At 52.9% G+C, this 26,076-nt stretch overlaps 3 protein-coding genes and 1 long non-coding RNA gene across 5 annotated transcripts in view; 3 read left to right on the top strand and 1 right to left on the bottom strand.

The window, feature by feature from the left end:
• The first annotated feature begins 1,711 nt into the window (after window positions 1-1,711).
• Window positions 1,712-3,289, top strand: LOC309680675. 2 transcript variants are annotated; one of them, XR_014269969.1, is made up of 2 exons: window positions 1,712-2,594; window positions 3,006-3,289. It is a non-coding gene; the product is annotated as an uncharacterized lncRNA (long non-coding RNA). The 2 variants fall into 2 exon arrangements; XR_014269970.1 differs by having other exon boundaries at window positions 2,584-2,613.
• Window positions 3,290-3,522: 233 nt separating this feature from the next.
• LOC309680674 (uncharacterized protein) lies at window positions 3,523-6,457 on the top strand (the record flags this gene model as incomplete). The annotated part of the gene is made up of 5 exons (XM_082494353.1): window positions 3,523-3,799; window positions 4,087-4,152; window positions 4,460-4,498; window positions 5,517-5,678; window positions 5,842-6,457. Coding segments are annotated over 5 exons (627 nt in total), but the record flags the coding sequence as incomplete, so codon positions are not given.
• A 364-nt stretch (window positions 6,458-6,821) lies between these two features.
• On the top strand, window positions 6,822-9,720 carry LOC309680526 (uncharacterized protein; the record flags this gene model as incomplete). The annotated part of the gene is made up of 6 exons (XM_082494168.1): window positions 6,822-6,948; window positions 7,289-7,552; window positions 7,840-7,905; window positions 8,385-8,435; window positions 8,864-9,025; window positions 9,437-9,720. 6 exons carry the CDS (start codon window positions 6,822-6,824, stop codon window positions 9,523-9,525), a joined length of 759 nt encoding a protein of 252 aa, XP_082350294.1. The 3' UTR covers window positions 9,526-9,720.
• A 5,909-nt stretch (window positions 9,721-15,629) lies between these two features.
• ZMYM4 (zinc finger MYM-type containing 4) overlaps window positions 15,630-26,076 on the bottom strand; it is a gene marked incomplete at its 5' end in the record, with an annotated part of 42,572 nt that continues 32,125 nt past the window's right edge. Inside the window, 9 exon segments of the mRNA XM_082494183.1 lie at window positions 15,630-17,438; window positions 18,877-19,006; window positions 19,607-19,855; window positions 21,196-21,307; window positions 22,649-22,800; window positions 24,434-24,483; window positions 24,485-24,690; window positions 25,263-25,357; window positions 25,876-26,055. Of these exon segments, the coding sequence (XP_082350309.1) occupies window positions 17,231-17,438; window positions 18,877-19,006; window positions 19,607-19,855; window positions 21,196-21,307; window positions 22,649-22,800; window positions 24,434-24,483; window positions 24,485-24,690; window positions 25,263-25,357; window positions 25,876-26,055 (1,382 nt within the window). The 3' untranslated portion in view covers window positions 15,630-17,230.

Here is a 26,076-nt window from a genome sequence, read left to right as displayed (position 1 = left end):
AGGGGCTTGCACTGGTGACATTTGGGCACAGGGAGGGCCGTGGGGGCAGAGGTGGGCTGTGGGGCAGGGCAGCGGCGAGGAAGGGTGTTGGGAGTGTGCAGGGGTTGCCCGGGCTGGGATCAGGCGAGACGAGGTGCCCCGGATGCGGTGAGCATCCCGCATGGCTGCGTGCAGCCCCGCCAAGGTCAAGGGGAGAGCCCGGCCGAGCGCTGCGGGGACCGTGCCGTGGGATGGGGCTGCGTGGGCCCCCCGGGCTGGGGTAGCTGTAGCACCGCAGTCCCTGGAGGCTGCCCAAGGTCAGCCGAGGTGGCTAGAGCCGGGATGCGAGCGCCCTGACCCTGCTCCCTGGCTCCGAGGGGTCGGGGTGGGCACGGCCGCTGGCTCTTGGCTCCCGCTGTGCCCCAACAGTCCCACCGGCCCCTGGCATCCCCTGCACCCCTACAGCAAAACTGTGTGGCAGCGTCCCGCTGCGCTGCGGGGCCAGAGGAGCCCAAAGGGTTAAGCAGGCGCATCTCTGCAGCCCCCGGCCTTGGGACAGCTGCTGAATCCGCTTTTTTGGGGGAGGACAGGGGTGCTGGTCCAGCCAAACACGCTCTGCCCCACTGCTGCTGCCAGAATGGGCACTTGGGTCCTGGGAGCTGTGTCTCTGGGGTCTCCAGCGCTGGGTCCCTGGGGACCGGCCATGCAGGAGGCCCCGGGGTGCTGGTGGAACCTCCCGGGGGGACCGTGGCAGTGCTGGCAGCAGCCCTGAGCCCCGTGGTGACGACTGGTGGCTCCGGGGTTCACCAAGCAGCATCTCCGCTGCCAGTGGGTGCCGCGAGCGGGGCCAGTGCGGTGAGCCTGTACTTGGCACCCACCGGCTCCTTGCAGAGAGCTGCGGCGCGTGTGGCCACGGCTCCCGGCGCTGAGTCACGGCCATACCAGACCTGGCCAGCCCCCGTCCCTCCTACCCACATCCAGACCCCCCTCCCCCCCCCCGCCCTCGCTCCCTCATCCTGGGAGGGGGCAGGGCCGGGACCACCAGGACAGGTCCCTGCACCCACCATTGCACCTCTGCACTCGTAGATTTAGGGTTAGGAAGGTCACTGGGGTCAAGGCATGGCTGAGCTGTGGTGACACTCACCCCCTCTGTTGCCGTGCCCTGGCCACGCTGTGCCGGGGCTGTGGAGTCCCCCCTCACCCCCTTTATGGTCTCCAGCCCTTGAGATCTCAGCTGAACCCCCCTCCCCTGGGCAAAGGCATCTCTGCCCCCCCCCTGCCCAGAGCTGGGGGGTGGGGAGGGGGTGGGGAGAGCCCAGACCCCCGGGTCCTTCTCCGCACCTTGCCCACGGGCCGGGCAGGGGGGGCGGGGGGGCGGGGGGACAGGAGGTTGGTGCCCCCCAGGACTGCAACTGCTGCTCTGGCACAGGGGCTGCAGCAGGCAGGGGGATGGGGCAGTGTGGGGTGCAGGGGGTCCCGGGAGGGTGCCGGGGTGCTGCAGGGTGCTGGGGCAGTGCGGGGTGCCAGGAGGGTGCAGCGGGTGCATCCTGATTCGATGGGGGTCCCCCTCATATGTAAGCGGCTCCAAGTGCAAGCATACACCTCCGCCGTCCATGCTGCCCCACGGGGGCTCACGGGATACAGTACTTGGCCGTGGCCCCGTCTCCTCGGAGGTGCAGCATCCCCCCGGTGCCCCATGGCCCAAACTGCTGAGCCTCACCATGTCCTGGGGTGTCCCACCACCCATGAAGGGCAGCCATCGGCCAAAATACCAGGTGGCGGGGGCATGGCCAGCCCGAGCACCCTGCGGCCGGGCAGAGGCTCTGTGTCCCAGGCACAACGCTGATCACAGCACCATCTCGTCCTTTAAACACATGTCCCCTTGCTCTGGCGCGGTCACAGGCACTGCGGGACCGTACAGGCAGTGCCAAGACGGGGATGTACCTGTGGCCGGGCACAGGCAGCGGCTGGATCCGGGAGTGGGTGAGAGATGCTGCCCACACCCCCTGCCCAGCCTTGGGCATCACACAGCCGCCGGCTCCTTCCAGCGTCCCACCGCCCGGAGCCAGCGGGCACTGCTGGAGCGGTGGGTGGCCCCATGCCCCGCGTAACCAGCCCCACGCCGCCCACCTCTCCCTCCCAACCCTACATACTTCTTCATATGCCCATATGGAGTCGGCCGGCGTTATGGAATGTTAAGAAGTATGTATTTTTGGGCTGGGACCCCCACACCGGGAATCCCCACCCCCGACCACCACTGGCCCAGGGGGCGCCTCCGGAGAGATGGTGCGTCCCTGGGGCTGGTAAAAAGGAACCAGATCAACTTGCAACTGGATTTGGTCCCCTTCAACCAGCTGCAGCGGCACATTCACTACGGCACCCGATGCGCCCTCGCCGATCTGAGCCCCGGGGACGGGTGAGCCACGGCCCCGCTGCCACAACCGCCTCCTGCGCCAGCAGAGCTGGGCACACCAGGGGTAAACAAGGGGAATCCAGTTGAAAAATGTGAGAAAATGAAACTGCCCAGAGCTGTTTCTTGGAAATTTGCTGACCTGATGTCACCAGAGGCCCCTCCTACCACCAGCAGCAGCAGCTGCCGCCGCACTGACTTGTCGGTGGGTGACAGGCGGAGAGGTTGGTGGCACTGGGTGCTGGGGTGCCACAGTGGGTGCTTGGGGACAGCAGCCCTTTTCCGAGGGGGGGTGGGTACAGAAGCGGGGGGCTGCTGAGCGCGCTGGGCTGGCGGAGCAGGCGGGGAGCCCCGGGGCTGGGGGGAACCACGGGGTCTGGGGGGTGTCTGCTTTTGTGGGGGAGTCGGGGACTCGTTGGGGGCAGGACAGGTGGTCGGGGGTGGCTGCGTTGGTCGGCAGCGCCGGCCGGAGCCAGAAAGGGGCAGCAGGAAGGGGCTGGCCGTGCCCGGGGAGCAGCGCCCGCGCCCAGGTCCTCGGCTCCCTCTGCCCGGTGCTCGGTCCCTCAGCAGGCAGCATCGATGCTCCGGGGCATCACACCTCTTGCTGTCTTTGCAGGAGCTGCAGGTTTGTCTCTTGCTGCCAAAATTGGGCTGACATCTGTACTGGGGCCACTCGGTGCAGCAGTCATATCCAGGCTGTTCTAGGAGGAGGCAGCGGCAGGTGATGAACCCGCGAGCAGCCAAGAAGATGCGCCTGAAGGTGATGCAGCCTGAGCCTGAGTGCTCTGCCTGGCGACACCCAAATTCCCCACAGACCCCCCAGTCGCTCTGCTGCCTCTTAAAAGCTGTAGATCCGCTTGTGCAATGAGTACGCAAAAGCAATAAAGGTGGTTGGCCGGAGGGGTGCCGTGGTGGTTGGTGTGCGGTCGGCGCCCAGGTACCCGCCAAGCGCCTCGGGATTTGCAGTGCTCCAGGAACAGACCCAAAGTGGCCGCTTTTCACTCCTGTGCTCTCTGCCCCGGAGAGCTGAGACCCCGGCAGGGCTGCAGAGGGCTTTGCTATGGGCTGTCTTTGATTCCCATGGTGTGTTGTTCCCACCGCAGCCCCGGGTACCCGTCCCCACATCCCCGTGAGGGGCTCGGGGGGCAGAGGAGTCCCCGCGGGAGCAGCTCCGGGGGCTGAGCCCCGGCGATGGGCGACGCACGGCCCCGCTGCAGCCACCGCCTCCTGCGCCGGCAGAGCCGGGCACACCAGGGGTAAACAAGGGGAATCCAGTCCAAAAACTGGGGAAAACGAAACTGCCCAGAGCCGTTTCTTGGAAATTTGCTGACCTGACGTCACCGGAGGCCCCTCCTACCACCAGCAGCAGCTGCCACCGCACTGACTTGTCGGTGGGTGACAGGCGGAGAGGTTGGTGGCACTGGGTGCTGGGGTGCCACGGTGGTGCTCGGGGACAGCAGCCCTTTTCCGAGGGGGGGTGGGTACAGAAGCGGGGGGCTGCTGAGCGCGCTGGGCTGGCGGAGCAGGCGGGGAGCCCCGGGGCTGGGGGGAACCACGGGGTGCGGGGGGTGTCTGCTTTTGTGGGGGAGTCGGGGACTCGTTGGGGGCAGGACGGGTGGTCGGGGGTGGCTGTGGGTGGCCGTGCGGGAGCCCCGCTCGCCGCCCTGGGCAGCAACTCTTGCTCTTGCTCCCCGAAGGCCCAGATCGCCCGGAGCCCGCACGCCTCTCTCTCCAGCGCTGCCCCCCAGACCAGCCCGCCATGGGTAAGCGGGGTGGGGGGCACGGGGCACCGGGCCGGGGTGCGCAGCCACCCGCCCTCGGCTTTGGGGCGCGGGCAGGGGGGGCTCGGGGCCGGGGGGGCTGTCGGGGCCGGGTGCGGGCAGCGGGGCTGTGCGGAGAGCGCTCGCTGCCCCCCCCGCTTTGGGGAGGGGGCGGGCGCTGCCCCGGCGGGGTGAGGCGCGGGGATGCTCCCGGGAAGGGGCAGCGGCTGCTGCAGCGGGCGGGGGCGTAGGCAGGGGATGGAGGAGCCCCTCGCGGTGCCCACTCACCGCCATCTCTCCGTTGTTACAGATTTTCTGGGCACCGCCATCGGGGCGACCGTAGGGCTCGGTAAGGCGCTGGGGGGCGCGCGGGGGGGGGGGGGGGGGGGGGGGGCTGCTGCCACACGGAATGAAATCGCAGAGTTTCACGCCGCTGCTCTGCACATCCAGAGCCCTCTCCGGGAGTGCCGCCCCCTCCCCGAGCGCTGCCCCTCCGCCCCTCCCGTTAAGCCCCTGTGCACGACCCCCCTGACCCCCCGGCGGGGGAGGTTTGGCCCCGGGACCCCCGCTCTGCTCGGGGCTGTCCCGGGCCACACGGAGCTCTGCCTCCCCCCCCCCCCCCCCGCCCCGGGTCGGGGCTGGGGGACGCGTGTGCGGAGAGACCGGGGCTGAGGGTTTGGCAGTCTGGGGACACGGCTGTGCATGGGGAGCGACCCCCCGGACCCCCGCATCTCTCCCGTGCCCGCTCACCGCCCCCCTCCCCTTGTACCTGACCCCCCAGTAAAGCCCCCCCAAACGCAGCCTCCGCCTCCTCCTCCGGTCGGGCTGCGCCGAGCGGGGCCGGTCCCGGGGCGGGACAAGGGGACGGTCCAGTGGAGCACCGTGGTCTGGTGGGGGGTGTCCCTGCCCGGGGCAGGGGGGTGGACCCAGATGAGCTTTAAGGTCCCTTCCAACCCAAACCGTTCTGGCATTCGACGATGAGCAGCACTCGGGTTCGCTGCCCGGTGCCATCCCCGGGCCGGGGGCTGCGAGTGCCGGGGAGACTTGGGGTGCTGCTGCGGGGGAGGGGCAGCGCTGGGCTGAGCCTGGAAATGTGATGGCGACCTCTCCTCTCCTCTCCTCTCCTCTCCTCTCCTCTCCTCTCCTCTCCTCTCCTCTCCTCTCCTCTCCTCTCCTCTCCTCTCCTCTCCTCTCCTCTCCTCTCCTCTCCTCTCCTCTCCTCTCCTCTCCGAGGATGGGGTGTCCCCATCCCACACCACACAGCCCTCACTCCTCACTCTGATGCCTCCGTCCTTTCTGGGTGTGCTGGTGGCAGGGGATACGCGGGTCGCAGAGACCACCCTAACGCTGTGGTGTCCTGTCTGCAGGAGTGGCAGTTGTTGGTGTCCCAGTGGCCATCGGTGCCCTGGGGTTTACCGCAGCCGGCATCACCGCTGGGTCTGTGGCTGCCAAGATGATGTCGGCAGCTGCCATAGCCAACGGTGGAGGAGTGGCTGCCGGCAGCGTTGTGGCCGTGCTGCAGTCGGTCGGTGAGTGGGGAGTAGAGGGAGTGATCACGATGTCTCACAGCCTTGCTCTCAGCCAGTCCAGCCCGAAGCCATTTCACCCCAGGCAATGGGGCACAGTGGGGACCCTTGTCGGGGCTGGGGCTGGCCTGGGGGGCTGAGGCTGATTTCTCTTCCTCTTCCTCAGGGGCAGCAGGAGTCCCCACAGCCGTGCAGGCTGCCCTTACAGGCATCGGAGCTGCCACAGGGGCTGCCATCAGTTCTGACTAGCTGTGATCCCGCGGATCCCCACCAGGACTCTCATTGACCTCTGCTGTGACACCCCAACCCCGGACCCCCACTGGGACCCCCTGGACCCTGGCTGGGACCCCCTGCATCTCACCCATGCTGTTGTGGAGGCTTATAGGAAAATTAAGTTAGGCAGGTGATAAACGCAAAGGAAACTTGATTCTAAGCAAACACCTTAATGCTAATTGAAACTGATGCCAAGCGCCTCGGGATTTGCAGTGCTCCAGGAACAGACCCAAAGTGGCCGCTTTTTCACTCCTGCGCTCTCTGCCCCGGAAAGCTGAGACCCCGGCAGGGCTGCAGAGGGCTTTGCTATGGGCTGTCTTTGATTCCCATGGTGCGTGGGAGGGATGGAGGACAGGCTGAACCCATGTGTGGCTTGTGCCCCACACTGTGTCCCAAGCACGGGCAACCAGGGCTCTCCCTGGCAATCGTCAGCTGTCTTTCACTTGTGATACTCTCTCGAATCAATTACTAAATAAATAAATGCATTAGGCAATGGCGTTAGTCAACAAGCGGACACAGTGTTTCTCTGTGGCTTCTGCAGTTCACACACCATCGTTCTTAATGCTGTTTCCAGCTTTCCCTGTCTCCTGCAGCGAACACCCGCTACGCCTGTGCGAACCCAGCTCCCCTCAACCGGCGGTAGGAAAGCAACAGCAGCGCAATAATAACACCAATAATGCTACATTAAGTCTCCATCTAAACAGACACTCTCCACACAATGCCGGGTGGCGGGTGCGTCGCCAGCCTGAGCACCCTGCGAGGGGTGCAGAGGCTCTGTGTCCCAGCACCATCTCGCCCTTTAAACACGCGTGTCCCCTTGCTCTGGCACGGTCAGGGCACTATGGGACGGTATGGGCAGCGCCTCAGGCCGGAATGCGACTGGATTTGGTCCCCTTCAACCAGCTGCAGCGGCGCATTCGCTACGGCCCCCGCTGCGCCCTCGCCGCCCCGGCCCGCGGGGGCTGCCGCCGGTGGGTGGGCTACGTCCCGCCCCAAGAGGGCTCGGGGTGAGGAGTGGGCGCAGGGAGCGGGGCAAAGGGGGTTTGCAGAACGGGGCTTTGGCTGTTTTTTGAGGCTGCCCAGTGGAGGGGAGGCAGCCGGAGCGGCCGCAGCTCCACCGTTGGCCGGTGGAATCCTCTGCGCTGCCCAGACCACCCGCGCTGCCCGTTGGCCTCATCAGAAACCGCGGAGCTTCCCTGGTCATGACGCATTGGGAAATGGCCCTCAAAGCCCCAGAGACGATGGCACAGGCTTGAGGAGCCTCCGGACGCCCAGCGTGGGGTCCCCACCGCAGACCCGGGTACCCGTCCCCACATCCCCGTGAGGGGCTCGGGGGGCAGAGGAGTCCCCGCGGGAGCAGCTCCGGGGGCTGAGCCCCGGCGATGGGCGACGCACGGCCCCGCTGCAGCCACCGCCTCCTGCGCCGGCAGAGCCGGGCACACCAGGGGTAAACAAGGGGAATCCAGTCCAAAAATTGGGGAAAACGAAACTGCCCAGAGCCGTTTCTTGGAAATTTGCTGACCTGACGTCACCGGAGGCCCCTCCTACCACCAGCAGCAGCAGCTGCCGCCGCACTGACTTGTCGGTGGGTGACAGGCGGAGAGGTTGGTGGCACTGGGTGCTGGGGTGCCACGGTGGTGCTCGGGGACAGCAGCCCTTTTCCGAGGGGGGGTGGGTACAGAAGCGGGGGGCTGCTGAGCGCGCTGGGCTGGCGGAGCAGGCGGGGAGCCCCGGGGCTGGGGGGAACCACGGGGTGCGGGGGGTGTCTGCTTTTGTGGGGGAGTCGGGGACTCGTTGGGGGCAGGACGGGTGGTCGGGGGTGGCTGTGGGTGGCCGTGCGGGAGCCCCGCTCGCCGCCCTGGGCAGCAACTCTTGCTCTTGCTCCCCGAAGGCCCAGATCGCCCGGAGCCCGCACGCCTCTCTCTCCAGCGCTGCCCCCCAGACCAGCCCGCCATGGGTAAGCGGGGTGGGGGGCACGGGGCACCGGGCCGGGGTGCGCAGCCACCCGCCCTCGGCTTTGGGGCGCGGGCAGGGGGGGCTCGGGGGTGTGGGCGGGGGGTGGAGGAGCCCCTCGCAGCGCTCTGCCTCTGTCCCCCCGCCTCGGGGCTGGGGGACGCGTGTGGCTGCGGAGCGACCGGGGTGCGGGTTTGCCGTCGGGGGACACGGCCGTGCACGGGGAGCGCCCTCCGGACCCCCGCACCTCTCCCGTGCCCCCCGCTCTACCTGCCCTCCCCGGCCCCCCCGTTGCAGTCTCCCCCTTCCGCCCCGGCCGTGCTGCGCCGAGCGGGTCCGGCCCCGGGCCGGGACGGGCGGGACGGGACGGCCGCAGCTCCGGCCCCGATCCGAGGGACGGGGGGAGCTGTGCCCTGCCCGGCACCGGGAGGAGCTGTGCTGCCCGCGCCCTGCCTGACTCCTGCCTCCAACTTTCCTTCCTAGCGATGCCAACTATCATGGCAAGAGCCGCCGTCGGAGCCGCCGTGGGAGCAGGTGAGGGTCTGGCATTGGGGCAGCAGCACTCGGGTTCGCTGCCCGGTGCCATCCCCGGGCCGGGGGCTGCGAGTGCCGGGGAGACTTGGGGTGCTGCTGCGGGGGAGGGGCAGCGCTGGGCTGAGCCTGGAAATGTGATGGCGACCTCTCCTCTCCTCTCCTCTCCTCTCCTCTCCTCTCCTCTCCTCTCCTCTCCTCTCCTCTCCTCTCCTCTCCTCTCCTCTCCTCTCCTCTCCTCTCCTCTCCTCTCCTCTCCTCTCCTCTCCTCTCCTCTCCTCTCCTCCCCTCTCCGAGGATGGGGTGTCCCCATCCCACACCACACAGCCCTCACTCCTCACTCTGATGCCTCCGTCCTTTCTGGGTGTGCTGGTGGCAGGGGATACGCGGGTCGCAGAGACCACCCTAACGCTGTGGTGTCCTGTCTGCAGGAGTGGCACTTGTCGGTGTCCCAGCGGCCATCGGTGCCCTGGGGTTTACTGCAGATGGCATTGCTGCTGGGTCTGTGGCTGCCAAGATGATGTCGGCAGCTGCCATAGCCAACGGTGGAGGAGTGCCTGCCGGCAGCGTTGTGGCCGTGCTGCAGTCTCTCGGTGAGTGGGGAGGGGAGGGGCTGGGTTCACCTGGGAGGGTGGCACACGGCTACTCGCTCGGCTTGCCGTAGAGCCCAAACTGCCCTTTAAGGCACTGTTGCTCTGAATCCCCCAAAGCGTTGGGAAGGGCTGAATCCACGATGCGGTAGGAAGCGTCAGGCCTTGCTGGGGGAGGGCACCAAGGCCGAGGTCATGGGGGCTGTGCCGGGAGGCGTCTGCACTTCTGCCAAGAACAAGGCCTGCGTTGGTCAGCAGCGCCGGCCGGAGCCAGAAAGGGGCAGCAGGAAGGGGCTGGCCGTGCCCGGGGAGCAGCGCCCGCGCCCAGGTCCTCGGCTCCCTCTGCCCGGTGCTTGGTCCCTCAGCAGGCAGCATCGATGCTCCGGGGAATCACACCTCTTGCTGTCTTTGCAGGAGCTGCAGGTTTGTCTCTTGCTGCCAAAATTGGGCTGACATCTGTACTGGGGCCACTCGGTGCAGCAGTCATATCCAGGCTGTTCTAGGAGGAGGCAGCGGCAGGTGATGAACCCGCGAGCAGCCAAGAAGATGCGCCTGAAGGTGATGCAGCCTGAGCCTGAGTGCTCTGCCTGGCGACACCCAAATTCCCCACAGACCCCCCAGTCGCTCTGCTGCCTCTTAAAAGCTGTAGATCCGCTTGTGCAATGAGTACGCAAAAGCAATAAAGGTGGTTGGCCGGAGGGGTGCCGTGGTGGTTGGTGTGCGGTCGGCGCCCAGGTACCCGCCAAGCGCCTCGGGATTTGCAGTGCTCCAGGAACAGACCCAAAGTGGCCGCTTTTCACTCCTGCGCTCTCTGCCCCGGAGAGCTGAGACCCCGGCAGGGCTGCAGAGGGCTTTGCTATGGGCTGTCTTTGATTCCCATGGTGCGTGGGAGGGATGGAGGACAGGCTGGACCCATGTGTGGCTTGTGCCCCACACTGTGTCCCAAGCACGGGCAACCAGGGCTCTCCCTGGCAATCGTCAGCTGTCTTTCACTTGTGATACTCTCTCGAATCAATTACTAAATAAATAAATGCATTAGGCAATGGCGTTAGTCAACAAGTGGACACAGTGTTTCTCTGTGGCTTCTGCAGTTCACACACCATCGTTCTTAATGCTGTTTCCAGCTTTCCCTCTCTCCTGCAGCGAACACCCGCTACGCCTGTGCGAACCCAGCTCCCCTCAACCGGCGGTAGGAAAGTGTCAGCAGCGCAACAGTAATAATGATATATTAAGCCTCCATTAAAACAAATACTCTCCCTTGCACCCCCAGACCCTCCTATGATGCCTCTCGGTGATCGTGGCTGCACCAAGGTGCACTTAATTTTGGATGCTCTTTCTCCGGGCTGCCGGAAACATTTAATCAGCACTCGTGTAATTTTGTTGCTCGTGATTCCCGTATCTGCTTTGCTCAGCTGCCTCTGTCATCCCAACAGCCCCTCTCCGCTCGCTGAGGCTGCTCTGGCTGCACAGGCGCTCGCCCGGCTGCGGCGGCACCCCCACGGTTCACACTAAGGGTAAACCAGCTGCACCACCGGGGCCTTCAAACCTGTGCTGAGTAAAGCCCAGTGGCTCCTGACGCAGAGGAGCCGCGGGGACCTCACTCGGGAGCGCAGAAGACTCTTCCCTTTAAGCCACATTCAGCGCTGAGTAACGAGGGTCTGTGCTGAGCGATGGCGTTTCCGCGTTACTGTGGCTCTCGGGCAATTCCGGCCCTTCAGGGCGCTGGAGCGAAGGCGATGTTCGGTCCTGAGGACTCTCCTGCTCGCCGACAGCGTCGGGCACCGCTCGAGCAGCCGCCGGTTCTCCTGCCTTCCATCCGGGGGAACGCCCGCAACAAATTATGCCCGGAGGCTTCAAAGGGCATCCAAACTCGCTGAGAGCAGCTCAGCAGCCACCTGGGGAAGACCGTGCCTTGCGGCGGGGATGTTAAGCTGCTATTCAAATGGTGCCTTAGAAACAACCAGCCCCTCCCGACCCTTAAAATCCGTGAGATACTGCTTTCAAACTTAGATTCCAACATATACAGGAAATGAGGATGTACTCTTTTATTAAGGTTAAAGTTTTTTAATCACTTTTCCAGAATACAGATACGATTCAAACAAAAACTATTTTTGGGGTCTCAGTAATTCACTTATTAATACCATACATTGAACTCTATAAATTCTCATATAAGAAAAAGTCTTTTTAATATAGGTTATGATGCACTGGTGACCTATTTAAATCTTTTGAAGTAACACTTTGCAGTTATATAGCACCTTTCATCGCGGGGCTGCAAAGCATCCTACAGAATTTAGCCTGATAATGCCCAAACGAGGTAGGAAAGTCTGGCCAATTTACGGATGGGTACAACCGAGGTACAGATCGGCAAGGGACGAAACATGAGGCTTCACCTCTACAACAGCAGTGACACGACATGTGTGCTGGACCCTGGGCTGTATAATGAGTCAGTGGCTTCACTGGGGAGAAAGTCAAGAGTTGTCACCCACACCCTACTCTCGAAGGAAGAAGCCTGGCTCAAATTGGTCTGGCTTTTTGTGTTATAAATAAGTTCAAAAGTCCAAGGCTCGCAGACCTGAGACCCTAGGTATGCCGTTCGTTGGCATATCTAACAGGCAACTGTGAACCCCAGCCCACACCGAGCCCCAGCCCACACCGAGCCCCAGCCCACACCGAGCCCCAGCCCACGGGCTATCGCAGTCTGCGTCCCCGAGGCTGAACTCCGGGAGGTTGGAGCAGATTTGCGGTACTTGTGCCCTTGGGACCCATCTGGAGCTCTGGTGTTGGATGCTTTGTTTAGCTTGAGTGTTTAACGGTAATAAATTCCCTCTTTCCCCTCATGCAGGTGATAATCTAAGATAGTTCAGGTTTTGTTGCCTTAATAAGAGCCGTATCTCTGGTGAAAAACCATTAGCTTAGCGAGTGCTATGTCCAATGGAAATGTAAGTAGTGTGGCGAGAAGGCTCCAAGACGCCTGAGTTCCTTCAAGCCTTTACAACTCTTAAAACCGTTCTACAACCTTGCAGCGCTCCCTGGACCCGAGCTAGCACGGGTACCATCGAATGAGCGCTAACAACCTCCATGGCAGCCGCATCTACTGATGACAACTGAAAAATAAAAAAGCTGTTGCAGGTTTTGCGATTTGCCTCGGAACAGAAGAGGCAGCCCGCGGGACCTGAACCGTTTCTGCGTCCGGGTTCTCTCTAGCTTTGTCCCATCCATGACCCATGCTCACATCCACTAGTTTTTCTTAATAGCATCCAATTGAGATGCTTTGAATACAAGATGATGAAACCTAGACACTTAAATATTCGTATTAGGCTCTTGCCGCGTACAATCGCCCACCTGCCCAGGCCAGCCCAGACGCGGTAGGAGCATCCCACCGCCCAGACCCTTCCCACGCCCTCCAGCGGCTCCTCTGCCACCGCTCACGCCGTTGGTGCTCGCTCTCCCTGGCACATCCAAACCAGCTTCCTCATAAAGCACAACACAATGGAAAAGTTATCAAATGCTTCTTGGAAATGGCGGGAGGAGGAAACTGAAGATGGAAAAGCGAGATCTTACGGCTCAGCCAGGTGCTAGGGCTTGACAAGGGAGCCACGGGATGAAGTCGGAGGGGATCTGTTCATGCCAGGGGCCAGACTGGAGTAATTTCCCTTCTTAGTTCAAAAAATCCACCTTCTAAAAGAAGGGCTGGAGTCAACTTCTGAACAAATGCAGCAATATTGTGCAAAGCCACTCTCCCCCCCGTTGCCATGCCAACCGTCTCCTCCCAGGGAAGAATCACAGAATCGCTGAGGTTGGAGGGGACCTTTAAGCTCATCAAGTCCAACCATTACCCTCCCCTGACAAAACCACTTCTAAACCATGTCCCCGAGTACCACATCTACCCTTTTTTTAAACACCTCCAGGGACGGCGGATCCCCCCCTCCCTGGGCAGCCTATTCCAATGTTTGATAACCCTTTCGGTGAAAAATTTTTTCCTAATATCCAATCTAAACCTCGTCGAACATAAGACGAGGTTTTCTGTTCCTAAACGACGCGTTCTGTTCCTGGTCGCCTGGAAGACAGACAAGCAGAGGTAGTCCGACCCGCCCGCCGCTGTCGCGCTGGGACAGAGACTCCTCTCAAGCGGCCGACCGCAGTGAGACAAGCGGGGAGGTGATCCAGCGGGGACCACTCTCGCCATTTCACCTGCCAAGGCTGAGGAGACGGAACACGGTGGCTCACGCCTGCTCCCGCACAGCACCCTCAGCCAGGCCAGCCCGGGTTTCTGGCCGGCAGCACAGCACGCTCCCATCCGGCTTCATCGCTCCCGAAACTCCTTCTAGACTTTCTCCGCTATGATTTTTACACATTTTTGGTGCTCATAATTGGTTACAAAACACCATCCTCAAAACTGGGTAGTTTCTCTTGCAAAAGAAAGGAACGAGGACTGCTCAGTAGCTCAACCGCTCAAAACTTGTTACTTCTTTAATTCCCGGAGAGCTGATGGTGCTGCAGGGGACGCGCTGCAGACGAGCAGCTACGGAATAGCAGAGAGCAAATCTTAATTTTGCCTCTGCTCTGTCAGGCGTGGTTAAAATGGACGACACGTGAAAGGAAAAGAGGGGGAAACCTGTTGTGCGGATGGGAGCAAAGCTCCAGCCTGGATGGCGAGCACGGTGCCGGTGGTTTAAGAAGAGCACTGTAAGGATTTTATACACCGGCATTCGTTCTGTCGGGCTGTTTTTTTTAAGGCAAACTGAAACTACTGCTCAGAGGACTGAGAAGAGTTACTGAGATCATTACCAAAACGCTTTATTGCACTTTCAGAGTCCCTCCTGTGACCCTGGCACTAAAATGGCATCAGTGGAGCCGTGCCTTTGTGGGAGCACGCCCTGGGAAAACATGAAATTAATGACTTCACTGCTGTCTCATTTAAGTCTCTGAGGAGCCGTGACTTGGCTGAAGACCACTGCCAGAGAAATCCAGGGGTTTCTTTTAGACCAGTAGTGGGTAGAATAATTCGTAAGATATTTTAACTTCTTTTTGCACCTAATTCTGTGGCATTCAACGTGCCCCCAGTTTCCTTCTTTGCTCAACCAAAGCCAGGAGGGAGCAGCAGGTTCACACCGAGCACCTCTCGCAGAGGTAATAGCCAGACTCCAGAAGCATTCTAACCAAGAACCTCTGCAAAACCCAAAGGCTTGCGTTAGCAGCCAGCACTGTGAATACACTGGGTAAGGAGCAACACCGCACGCTCACTTCCACGCTCCGCAACCGCTCTGCGCAGCGATGCCGCCATCCCTCGCGCAGGAAGTGGAGTTACACGCGTGTCTAGCAGCAGGGAGGCACGGCGATAGAGACCCCGTCAGCAGGAAGCACCATCTTCTATTTTTCTTTCTCACACTCATCTTTGTTGTTTCTCTGTCCACACTGAGACTACAGCATGATTTTTCTCCTTAAAAGAATATTTAAAATAATAAACATTGCTGTGTGGTCAGCAAATGATTCAGGTATGTTCACCACAAGCAACTTTGTCTAAGTGTTCAGAACTGTGACCTATAGATATATTGTAATCCTCCAGTATCATCCACCTTGCAAGTCAGCGTGAGCTCCAGCTGGGCTGACTAGGAATCACTGGAGGGGCAAAGATCGCCCGGGCACCCCCCAGGCCACGCACAGGGTGGCCAAAGGGCCTCCGGGCAGAAGGTGTCTGACCCGAGAAACCGAAACGAGGTGTTCTGTTCCTTGTCTCAGCGAACTGCACCGAACCCTCTCTCACCGCAGCGCCGCCGAGCAAAAGGAGCGAGCACAATGTTTCACAACTTTGCTCTCAGCCAGTCCAGCCCCAAGCCATTTAACTTTCCTTGCTGCAAGAATACAAAGCGCAAACATCTTTCATTCCAAACACCCAGAAATAATTAACGTATGTGCAAGTGTTCGCAGTCAAGAAAGAGTGAGGGTCTTCAGAGAAAGAAAAATTAGTATGTCACTTGTAAGATACAAATATACTACTTCATAGGAACATTTCTGTTAATGTCTATTAAGGTAAAACTCAGACGTGGTATTATTTTTTGGACAACCCCCGCCCGTGGGGTGCCTGCCCTCCCAACAGCCTGCCCTAACTGCTGCCTCGCTTATTCCCTGGGGGCGGCCGGGGAAGGAGGGAGTGGGCAAAGGCAAAGGCCGAGGGCGGCTGATTCTTGCAGGGGACGCCCAGGAAATGCCGAAATTCCTGGATCCTTCCTGGCTCCTGCTGCCGTCGAGGTTCTGGGCACACCTCTGTGCTACAGACAGAGTTCAGGCTTCTTTTATCCCCTACAGACCTCTACACTAATTTTGCCAGAATGATTTTATTTACCCCAAAACGTTCTATCAACCATCCCGATGCAAAACACCGCACCTGCTATTGCACTAGTTCATATAACTACGGGGAGGGACAGGTTAGTGTGGACAGAACAAGAGACGGCCCCGCAGGAGCAACCCTCAGCCTCCCGGTGCCCGGGCAGCTTGCTGGCAGGGTACGTACGGCCCGAGGATCTCCCCCGGGAGCGCCAGGCCGGGACGTGGAGAAAGTGGTTATCTTTGATCAGAAATGACAGACACAGATGGGCTTCGATCAGACAGAATCAGGGGCAGGTTTACTTTTCACATAGTTTTCTGTATTAAAAAATACATCAGTGAAATCTGTTACAGGCAGGGACAGGACTACCGAGTACACAACGTCAATAGACTACTTTCTGATTTTATTTTTGTTAAATTACTTTTGTTACTGCTAAAAAAATAATTAAAAACCAAAAACAAACAAACAAAAAAAAAGGAAATATAAATCAAGGCTGTTGATTTTCATCTCTTGAAATTTTAGTGACAAGATCAAATATCAGACCCCTGTTACAGAAGATGGATAACTGACCAGAGCTAGATAAAAACCATACAATTCTCTTCTTTAAAAATAGTTTGGGTTTCCAATGAATTTGTGACCACCGGTCATCAGAAACACACATCTATAGCTTGAGAAAACGGAGATACAGACAGTATCTGATAATGTCCTGTCCTCTAAACACAACGTGGGAGCTTTTCTCTTCAAAAAGACGCAGTAACAGCCAAGCCTTAAAATAATCTCTTTCGATTTCCAACACTATGACTAAATCTCTTTGGGTGGGATGGGAAAAAAACACACATGGTAATTTTCTACCACAGTTCTGTTGTCAAAAGTAATACTGCATCCTTTGTACAACACTGCGCGCGTTGCAAAGGTGGAAAGAGAAAGAGTGCATGGATCTTTCACTTGAAATGACAAGGCCCTCCAGATTTGCCTTATAAAATAACCAAAAACATAGGAGTGGGGAAAGAGGAGAAAGGAAAGCTGCCTTAAGGGGAAAAAAAATTTCCGCGCACCACAGTATTTGCTAGATTATATCGACAGTCTGCAGAGCTACTGGGCTAGGTAAGGGATTTTCTGCACATACCCCAGGACAGTCACTCTCCTGTACATACCCCAGAAATGTTCATCCCGTAACATGATTGCTCTGAAGTTTGACCTACAGCACCTCTTCCACGACGAAGACGGAACAGAGCTAGAGTTGGTATTAGCCCGGACCGAGAGCTAGATTCTGGCACCGTGCGACCATTGAACAGCAGCCAGACCGTTTAGATAGCTTCCCCGGCAGACACACCAGCGGCTTCTGCCTTCCTAACATTTGATCCCAGTTTCAAAAAAATTATAAAAGCATATATGTACGTGTATTCATAACGGAAGGTGTCTGTCTAAATACCACCACTTTTTCTCCTGTCCTCGTGAAGAGCTCTAGGATCTCCACGCGTTCTTTGGCAGCAAGGACTGCCAGCCATCAGGCTGAGAAGCCACGTGAGCCACAGTCTAGCTCTCCATGCCCAACATTGTTATGGTAGATTTTACACAACCATTTTCCTTAAAAATATCTCACAACTTTTTAAAATCCTAAACCGATAAAGGATTTATGCACCACTCAAACAGGTTAGTTCGTCTTGAATTTGTTCAGAGGATTTATCGGTGCCACAGGACGTTGTTTCTTGAAGCTTACACAGCTTGCTTCCTTCCAGTTCCAGTTTGTACATCCACTGTGGTTCAAAATATGCCTGTAGGTGACATTATCTTGGCTTATTTGATACACATTTTCCAAAGGCTGGACATATTCACAGTTTGGTGCTTCTGATGTGTATTCAAAGGAAAATACCCCACTTCAATTAGTCTGATAACTCAATATCAGAGTCCTCTGATTTGACTTTGGCAAGTTCTTCGTGTACCTCCCTCACCATAAGAATACGCGTTAACATGATGTCCAACGTTCCGGGGTCTATTGGCAATGTGGAATACCACATGGGGCTATTGGGTACACAGGAGCGCTCGGGTTGAAGGTAAAATACATCACTTCTCTGCTTCACGCTTTCAGAACTGTCAACGTAAGGAGAGGAAGAGCACATTATTGTAAGGCAGCATTAATGGTCCTACTCACAAAAACGTAAAGAAGAAACGGCAAAGAAAAGGGAAGTTACTTTGAGATGACATCACGGTAATTTAAACAGTGTAATTCAAATCTTTTTGTTAGTGACTTGGTTTGCCCCCATCAACTTAAGGAACAGTTGTTTCCGGGTCACTTAGCATTAGTTGCTTACGAAGAAACAAAGAAAATGAGTAATTTCTTTACAAATGTGGTTCTTCATTCACAGTATCATCCAATTAATGGTATTATCATCTTGATACAATTGTAGATGCATTTGACATTAAATCCCTGAATTAAACTGGTTTATTGCTGTGTCCTTTGGCACAGGGAACGTTCAAGAGCTAGCAAAACTCCATCCTAGCTTGCCTGCTCACGGTGGAGAATGGTAAGCCCATTTGCTTGAAAGACTGAACGTCTGACCCTGAGGCAGCTTTCAGGCTCTGGCAGGAAGACACGAAGTCCTCTAGAGCAGGGACCCCTCCTGCCTGGCTTTGGAATATTCACATTAAAACAGCAAAGTGAGCTTTTACTGCTACTTGCACCACTGCAGGGGCTCAGCTCTGATATATGATGAGAAGCACGAAAACGTTTCCCCAGCCCAAGGACAGTTAAAAGCTTCTAACAGTACGTAAGTGAAGGCAAGGAAGGTAAGAAGAGGAAGAGAGAGTCAGGACGGATGCTAGGCACCCCTGTGCCAAAGCAACGGGACTATTTGTAGTAAGCTCAGTAGCTGCATTTTGGAGGGTGATGTGTTTGAGCCTGAGCTGATGCTAATGAGATGCTGTTTTATTTTGCATGTGTATTTTCTTTGAAAAGAGAAGAACATAATATTCCACCTGCTCAATGATCTAACTAAAGTTTATATAGAAACCGGAGAAAAAAATTATTGATATCTATGTCCTTGCTATATAGTGTCCTTTCTAACTCCTAAATAAAAGTTAATCTCACATTTCAGCAGGCAAAAGCTATCAGCAAGTTTACCTAATTCACAATTTTCCTAGCCTCTTTCACAAGGAACATGATGTCAGGGTATCAGTTATGAGCTTCTCAAAAGAAGGATCCTGTATAGGAACTAAAGCAGATGAGAATGCCATGGTCACTGCAGTAATGCCCCCGTTTATGTTTACACCCTCTAGATGTGTAGACAGACATTTAAAGAATACATCTCTCTCTAACTCTACTCTTCACTCAATACCAGTAAGAAATACTACCTGAGTCTGGCAGCATCACTGATGCTGGAAGTCCTGTCAGCATGGTTCCATTCCCACTGGGGGACTAGGAATTGGAGAGAGGAGCCCACAGCACAGGCACAAAAGGTCTGAGTGGGATCCTTGCCCAACTGCCTGCTCTAGTCTACATACAGATCAAAAATCAAGTTCTGTCACTTACCATTTTGATAAGTAAAATTCGTAAAGTCGGACTGGACATCGCAGGGGATTATCCGTATTTTCAGCCATTTCCACTGCTGTTGCAATCTCCTCATCTTCACTGCGTTTCCTTTTGCCTACAGATAATTTATCTGGATACACAAAAATGGCAACAGAGAAGTTCAGTGAACAGCAGTGCTTTCAAGAAGAAGCCCTGGTCACTTAGCCAAGCATCACTCTGACGGGACTTTGCAGCACACAGAAACACACTACCGGAACTGATTATCTGTCACTTCCCAAGTCAACTGGTTTGATCTGCTGGATGGGCAAAAGATTGCATGTGCTACAGGCTGTTCACAGCCCATTCCTCTTCTAGAAAATCAGCTAGAACTAGTATCTAGCAGAAAAAATACAGAGGACATATTTTTTCTTAATAAAGCAGAATTCACGTAACACACCGGAACTATTAACTGAAGAAGCCAAGAGGGTCAAAGACTTCCCTTTTCCAAATACCAAAAAATACCCACAAACAACAATCTCTATTTCTTTGCCTCTGAGGTCAAGAGGGCAGTCCCTACTCAAGTGCAAAATGAAAAAAAATTTGAAAACATACAGGATAACAGCAGAAGTTAAAGTATTCATAGCTCTGCTTACTGCATAACTTATTTTTCTCCCCAGTCCTTTTTAAAACAAGGAGCAGACAATACAAATATGATTGCCAAAATTCAGCTGATCAGAAAGTGTTCACTTACCTGATTCTACCTCTTGTTTTTGAAAAGGTGGGAAAAAACGTAAATATGTCATCTTAGTATTATACTTCAGAGTTCGGGTGCGTCTCATAACACGGGCAAAGGACAGTTTCAGGTGCTCACTGACATTCTTCAGTTGGAAGTATTTGGTGTTGAAGAATAGAAGTGTGTTCAATAAAACGATAGGGGAATATGCACCCAGCTGTTTACATTCCCACAAGTGTTCCTCTTCAATTCTCGAGAACATATAACCTAGAGACAACGGGCAAAGAAAAAAGAAGAGGGTTACTTATGCAATTTTAGGGCTGTCCCTGCATTCAGTTACAAACGAACAGCTCTTACAGACTGTGTCTAATCTAGCAGATTTTCAGAATTTTCCAAAAGCAACGAAAGCATTGTATATGAGCAGGGTGGGAAGGCAGATATGAGTAACATTAAGTAGGCAGATTTTTCCAGAGATGCATGTAAGTCCTCTTTCAACTAACCTTCTGCATTAATGAACTGCATATCAGGTCAAATTCAGACCTATCATGAGCAACTGTAATTCCGATAAAACCAACAACACGGGGTGCACGAACATAAGAGGGAGCATGGAAAACCAAGCTGCGGAACAGCATGATCTTCCAATACCTGAAGAATGGAGAGGACATAGAGGAAGACCACAGCCACCAGCGGAAGCTCACTGAATTCTAATCTGACTGTGTTGAACCACAGTCAGCCACCTGCAAAAATGTATAATTCCTAAGACATGGAGCATGAGTTAAAATGTACCGTCTTTATATAGACACGGCCCATTGTGATTACCGTAAGGCAATTAGGAAAAGGAGATATGGGGCTTATAAGAGATTTGTTGTGGAAAAAAAAAAATCACTGTATGCAGCAGTCTAAAAGTAATTGGATTACTTCTGTATTAAATAAAAAGTTCATTTTCTAAATGAAAAGCCCGTCGTGGATCCACCTATGGAGTTGCCAACATCATTCAAGTTTCACTGATACTCTGAAAAAGATCTTATGTACTAATACGGCTGGTGTCCAGCTTGACAAACGGCATGATCCTACTTGAAGACCAATTAAAAGTACCTCCAGAATTTGGGAACGCTTAAATTGGAAGTGACTGAGGTGAGAAGAACTTGGAATTGAGGATTCAAGACAAGAGTCCAATGATTCGCTAATGTGACCCTTGGATTTATCAGGAGTATTTCCAGTACCAATAGGGAAATACCAGTGCAACTGTACACAGTATTTGCAGTAACGCATCTCCAATACTGTATGCAATTCTGACTACCTGTATTCAACAAAGACTAGCTAAAACTTGATGGAAGAGACGAACTAGCACATTGACTACAGGAATGGGAAACCTCTCTTTCAAAGGAGTTGAGAGATCGATCAGAGGCAAAGGTATATTTATCTGTAACTGGTAGAGACAGACATAAAAACCATGATGCTAGTCTACCACAAACAATTACATGGTGGAGAAAGAGACGACTAAGGTGAATGCCTCAGATCACATTCTTCTTCATGGCACTGAGAAATATATTAATTTATGATACGGCTTTGTCATGCAGCTACACAAAACAAAATAATTGTCCTACCATTTGGAAGAATTGTAGGTTCCCAGATTTTCAAAAGTTTTGTAAGTTCAATCATAAACCTGGAATAGGGCTCGGTAAAAATGTTATCTATTCTACCATTCTCAAACAGGTACTACAAGAGAAAAAAAGGAAGACATACAGTTTGTGATTATATAACATTGCAGAGAAGATACAGGACATCAGATTCTTTTCCTTTCTGAAGTCCCAGTGTCTTATGGTCCAAAACACTTTGCTGAATTCTTCAGTAAGATATCAAATCAATTTTCTGCAGGGACTGGGACGTGCCCAATATGAAATGAGAGATCTAGGCAAGAATTATTTTTAATATTCCAAACTCTAGAGCCGTTTTCTGAAAAAACATCATCCTCTATGTGTCAAATATTCTTGAAAAAAGGCTGCCTAACTAGAAGAGTTATTGAGTACCCTTCTGTTGAAAAGAACTCCATGTGCTTATGCCTCCTGACAACAGACACAGGCCCAGCACTAGGCTGCTGAAATAGCTCGACTTACAGCATCAATGTGAAAGTCCCTCAAATTCCTGTCAAGCAGCAATTAAAAAAAGAGTTTTCTACAAGCCAGGAGCGTGTATCAATAAATTAGTCAAAACTGGAACACACAAAAAATGCTGATACTCCTGGACCTCATCAATGCCACTTTGCATTTCACCTCTCTACATTTTTTTCAAGCATAGCCAGGAAAAAAAAAAGTTAAGATAATTCCATGCCTAGTCAAATTATAGGTTTTATATTAGCAGTAGCTTTTGATTCTTTATCTCCACGTGACTGTTTAAGGAAAGGAACAAACAGGCTACTCTAAAAAAATTTCACTAACAGAAATATACTGAACTGAGACACTGAGTTTTCAACAGAACTTAATGTTATTCTAGATTTGTACTGCGACTGTTTCAAACTGCTGTATACAGGCAGATAGCAAGGACTCATTACATTACCCTTAGCATTCACTAATTACAATGCTACTATTCCCATTGTATTTTTCTGGAAGTGTTGCCAACACAACAGGTTTCTGTCTGGCCACTGAAGGAACTCAGCCTTTGCTGGGTAACCTTTTCCATGTAACCTTGTAAATTAGAAGAGCACCGTGTAACTATTTTAGATCTAAAACATTCCACCATAAAGCATTTCTGAGAAGACTCAGGTTTCTGCAAATCTTTTCTATGCATGAAAAGAACAGAAAAGGTGCCAAGATCTGCCCAGGCAGAAACACCTTGCCCTCCAGGCCACGTTCCTCCCAACAGAAGCAGCTCATTCACCCTAATCGTAAAAAGGTCCAGACAAATTAGTCAAATATGGGATTAAGACAGACTAAGAATAAAACACAAAAAAGGTACTTTCTTGCCTCCTCTACAAAACCCAAGCAGCTATGTGATACTATGGATATCAAGCATAAATAACCAGAGCAAGTTTCTCAGCGATACCCTAATTCTCTGAGTTACCTGCTGAATTCCAAGGCACAAGTATAAGATGCTGTCAGGATCATACTTTTCTCCATTTGGTCTCCGCACCTCTTGAATAAACTGGCACAAGCCAAAACTCAGCTCAGCAAAAGTGCATGAGAGAATGTCCTCCTTGAGCTTCACAGGACGAACTGTGGCGAAGAAAAGTATTAGAAAAACTAACTTAATTCAACAGATTAAATCTTCACACCTTCCTTGTTATTTCATGCGGCAGAACTGTTAAATCTATCTCATGCCTGAAGTATCCTGTATGAGTAAACTTGGGAACTATTTCCTATCAGTTGGCTAACAATTAAATGAGGATTTAGCCAATAAAACCCAAACCATCAGCATGTCCAGCCAGTAGAAACGCCACAACTGAGTAATAAGGCTGCAGGTACGTAAAGCTGAGACACTTAAATGTTAGGTACTTTGCTGAACCCAAAGATGTGGCACGGGAATGGCTGTGTGTACTCGAGGCTGGCAGGGTAGGGCTGAGAAATAGGTTTCACCTCCACGGCTGCACTCGGGGGAACCTGAGCACGAGACACATCTCGAGCGTTTCCTAATAGTTCTGGACGTGAGTTGAGAGCAGCATACTCCTTAAAGGGAGAAGGAATAAAGAATTTAAAGGGCCATGCATGGGATTTGGAAAGGGAAACAGAGCTAGGAGAGAATCAATCGATCAAAGAATGCCCAGCGAAATTACCAGGCTCACTGCTCCACACGGTACAGAAGTGCCTGCTTGGGACTAAGCCGGGAACCTTTCTGGGAGAGGCAGGGGGGGACACGGTTTCCTGGAACCGACTGTAATGTTTGCTTCCTTAGCCACGAGAAGAAAACACAGTAACTCATGGGATGACTCTTCTTCTGGGAAACAAAACCCAGCTGTTCTCACGTAATGACAAGAAAAATTCCAAATGCGAGGAAAAAGCAGATCTCGTTCTAACTAGAATTTTTCCCTTTGGGATCTTTCTTATATAAGTGCTGCCATGCTTAGTTCTTAACATTACAAAAGTATTTAATATGGTTTGCTCTCTTCCCCGCCATCCCCAAAAAGCTCAATTATATTCCTAACTTAAATGCTCTGCCTGATTCTGAAAATTTGCCCACAAAATTCTCAGTGCAAGCATGCAAGACAGATTTGAGACTGGGGAAAAGGGGAGTTAGACACTGCCAAATCCCAGGACTGCTGAGCTTTTGTAAAAAAATAAAATAATCCCTAATTAGAAAAACAAACAAAAGTGACATTTATCTTGTCATTATTATCTGTCACCCTAGTGAGATATAATGAATAATTCACGTCTTTTAAAGTTAATGACAGGCAGGGTGCCGATTGGAACGGGTACACTTTTGGAAAGTTTCTTTCCAGCTGTGAAGCCCAGAAATAAGGTGTTAAGATTTTAGTGTTGTAGCACATGACTCTTTACAGCAAACAGTTATGCTGACAAACAAATACTTTGTGAATGCGTTAGCTACAGATGAAAAAGATGGGGCCAAGTTACTACTGTCAACGTAGAATTACGGCCTGATAATAGGATCAGTAAATCTCTGCAGCTGCATAAAGCATCTCTTCTACAAATGAAGAATTACTACATGCAAATGAATGCAAAGTGGAAGCTAACAGACTAATATTTCTGATGTTGAAAAGAAATCTGGTATTTTAGAGCCTGTCTTAATAGGTAACAGATCAATTAAGAATGTAATAGCTATGAAAGACAGAAGAGAGTATTCCAGAAAATCCTTTCTCCACTCATGGATATTTTAAAACTCAGTAGTATCTACTCCTAATTTTTTTTTGAACAACGTATCGTGCCAAATGCTCTTCAACTAAAAGTACTTCTGTTTCCACTGAGAGAGAAAAATTCACCTGAAAACTTCAGGTCCCCTTGTTCCTCCTGTGCATTTTTCCATTGGACCCAGTTTTTCCAGGCATTTACCCCGTACATATACTTTAGGGTCATGCCAGAGACAGAGCAGCCTGGGTAGGAGCCCTGCATCAGATTCCGGGGCTCTACGGAAACTACAGACTTCTTCCGTCCCTATGGGCAAACAAACAAATCAAAACAAATACACATTTAATAAGCTCTTCATCTATGGATGCTTAACTTGATCTCACATAAAAAGGCCATTATGCTGACATGACAACAAAATCCTATTCTCATGGCAGACTCTGAATGGATATATATGTATATATGTTTAATATGTGGACAAATATTAACCACATTTTATAGAAAAGGTGCAATAAAATACAGTAATTCACACTGTGATAAATACGCACAGAAATATATTCCTCTCCAGCTACACAAGAAAAAATTGCTTCTTTCCTGTAGATTATGACACTACTTACAAGACATCTCTTTTGCAGTTTTTTGAAACGATACAGATTTAATAAATGTTCTGCACTAAGAAGAGCATTCATTCTACCTAGTTGCAGAGGGGAAGGAAAGAAAATCTTATCTCATATAGCAGAACGGGAAAAAATATACAGCATAGTTAAATCAAATTCTAATTTTCAGCCTGGAGCGGTGTTTTTTTACTTCTCAGAATCAGCATACACATAATGTTATTGCTTCAAATGGAAGGAATACGTGTTCCAGAAGTACATCCTTACCCGTCTCTTTGGCTGTGGGAAGCCATCTCTATGTCTCCGTCTTGCTCGTGAACGTGAATGCAAACCCAGTCCTTTACTGAGAGGGTCAAATGAGTCTGAAGTCAAATCAACACCATTAAGAGTTTAATTATATGATTTAAGAGCCCAGGTAGAAGTGTCACTTAGATACTATGAAATACCTTATAGTTGGCAATCACACCTGTATATTCAAATAATGCTTTACCTTTGAATCACCAGGCAATATATGTACCTTCTGTATAAAGAAAGTATATTCTCAGAAGAGGAAAAAAGCCCCCCCCAAACAGTGGGTGCATTTATTCAGGCAAACTTACATCCTTCTGCACCACTCACATGGATTATATCTAGGGACACAGAAGTGATCATTCAAAGGAGTCAAGCAAGGTTACCTGCTACTCCTGTCGGGGGCTCTGTAGAATGCTGCCTTTAAAGATAGCAATAGCATTTTTTAAATAGTAATCTACTAATTATAGCAGAGCCGATATATTACTGCAGCTTTAAATGCCCTTCAAAAGCAGACTGCTGGTACAACGCTTACTCAGAAAATTGTGTGCACTTTTATACAACAACGCATTTTTCTTCACATTATACAGACCCGATGGAAAATCTGCCTCCAGGTCCTGCTCCACATCGCCTTTGGAGAACTGCTTCAGTTCTGGGTCTGGTTCTGGCAGGGCATTTGATCGTAAGGCATAGTGATTTAACTCATCCTCCCAGCTGTGTGGAGTGGACACTGCTTCGGATTCCAGATCTCCACTGTAAGTGCTACCTTGGTCTGTAATGAGAGTGATCAGAT

This window comes from Vanellus vanellus, assembly GCF_965231255.1.
Source record: "Vanellus vanellus genome assembly, chromosome: 22".
NCBI lineage: Eukaryota > Metazoa > Chordata > Aves > Charadriiformes > Charadriidae > Vanellus > Vanellus vanellus.
The sequence above is the reverse complement of the archived record's forward strand: the minus strand, read 5'-3'. Positions and strand labels throughout refer to the sequence as shown.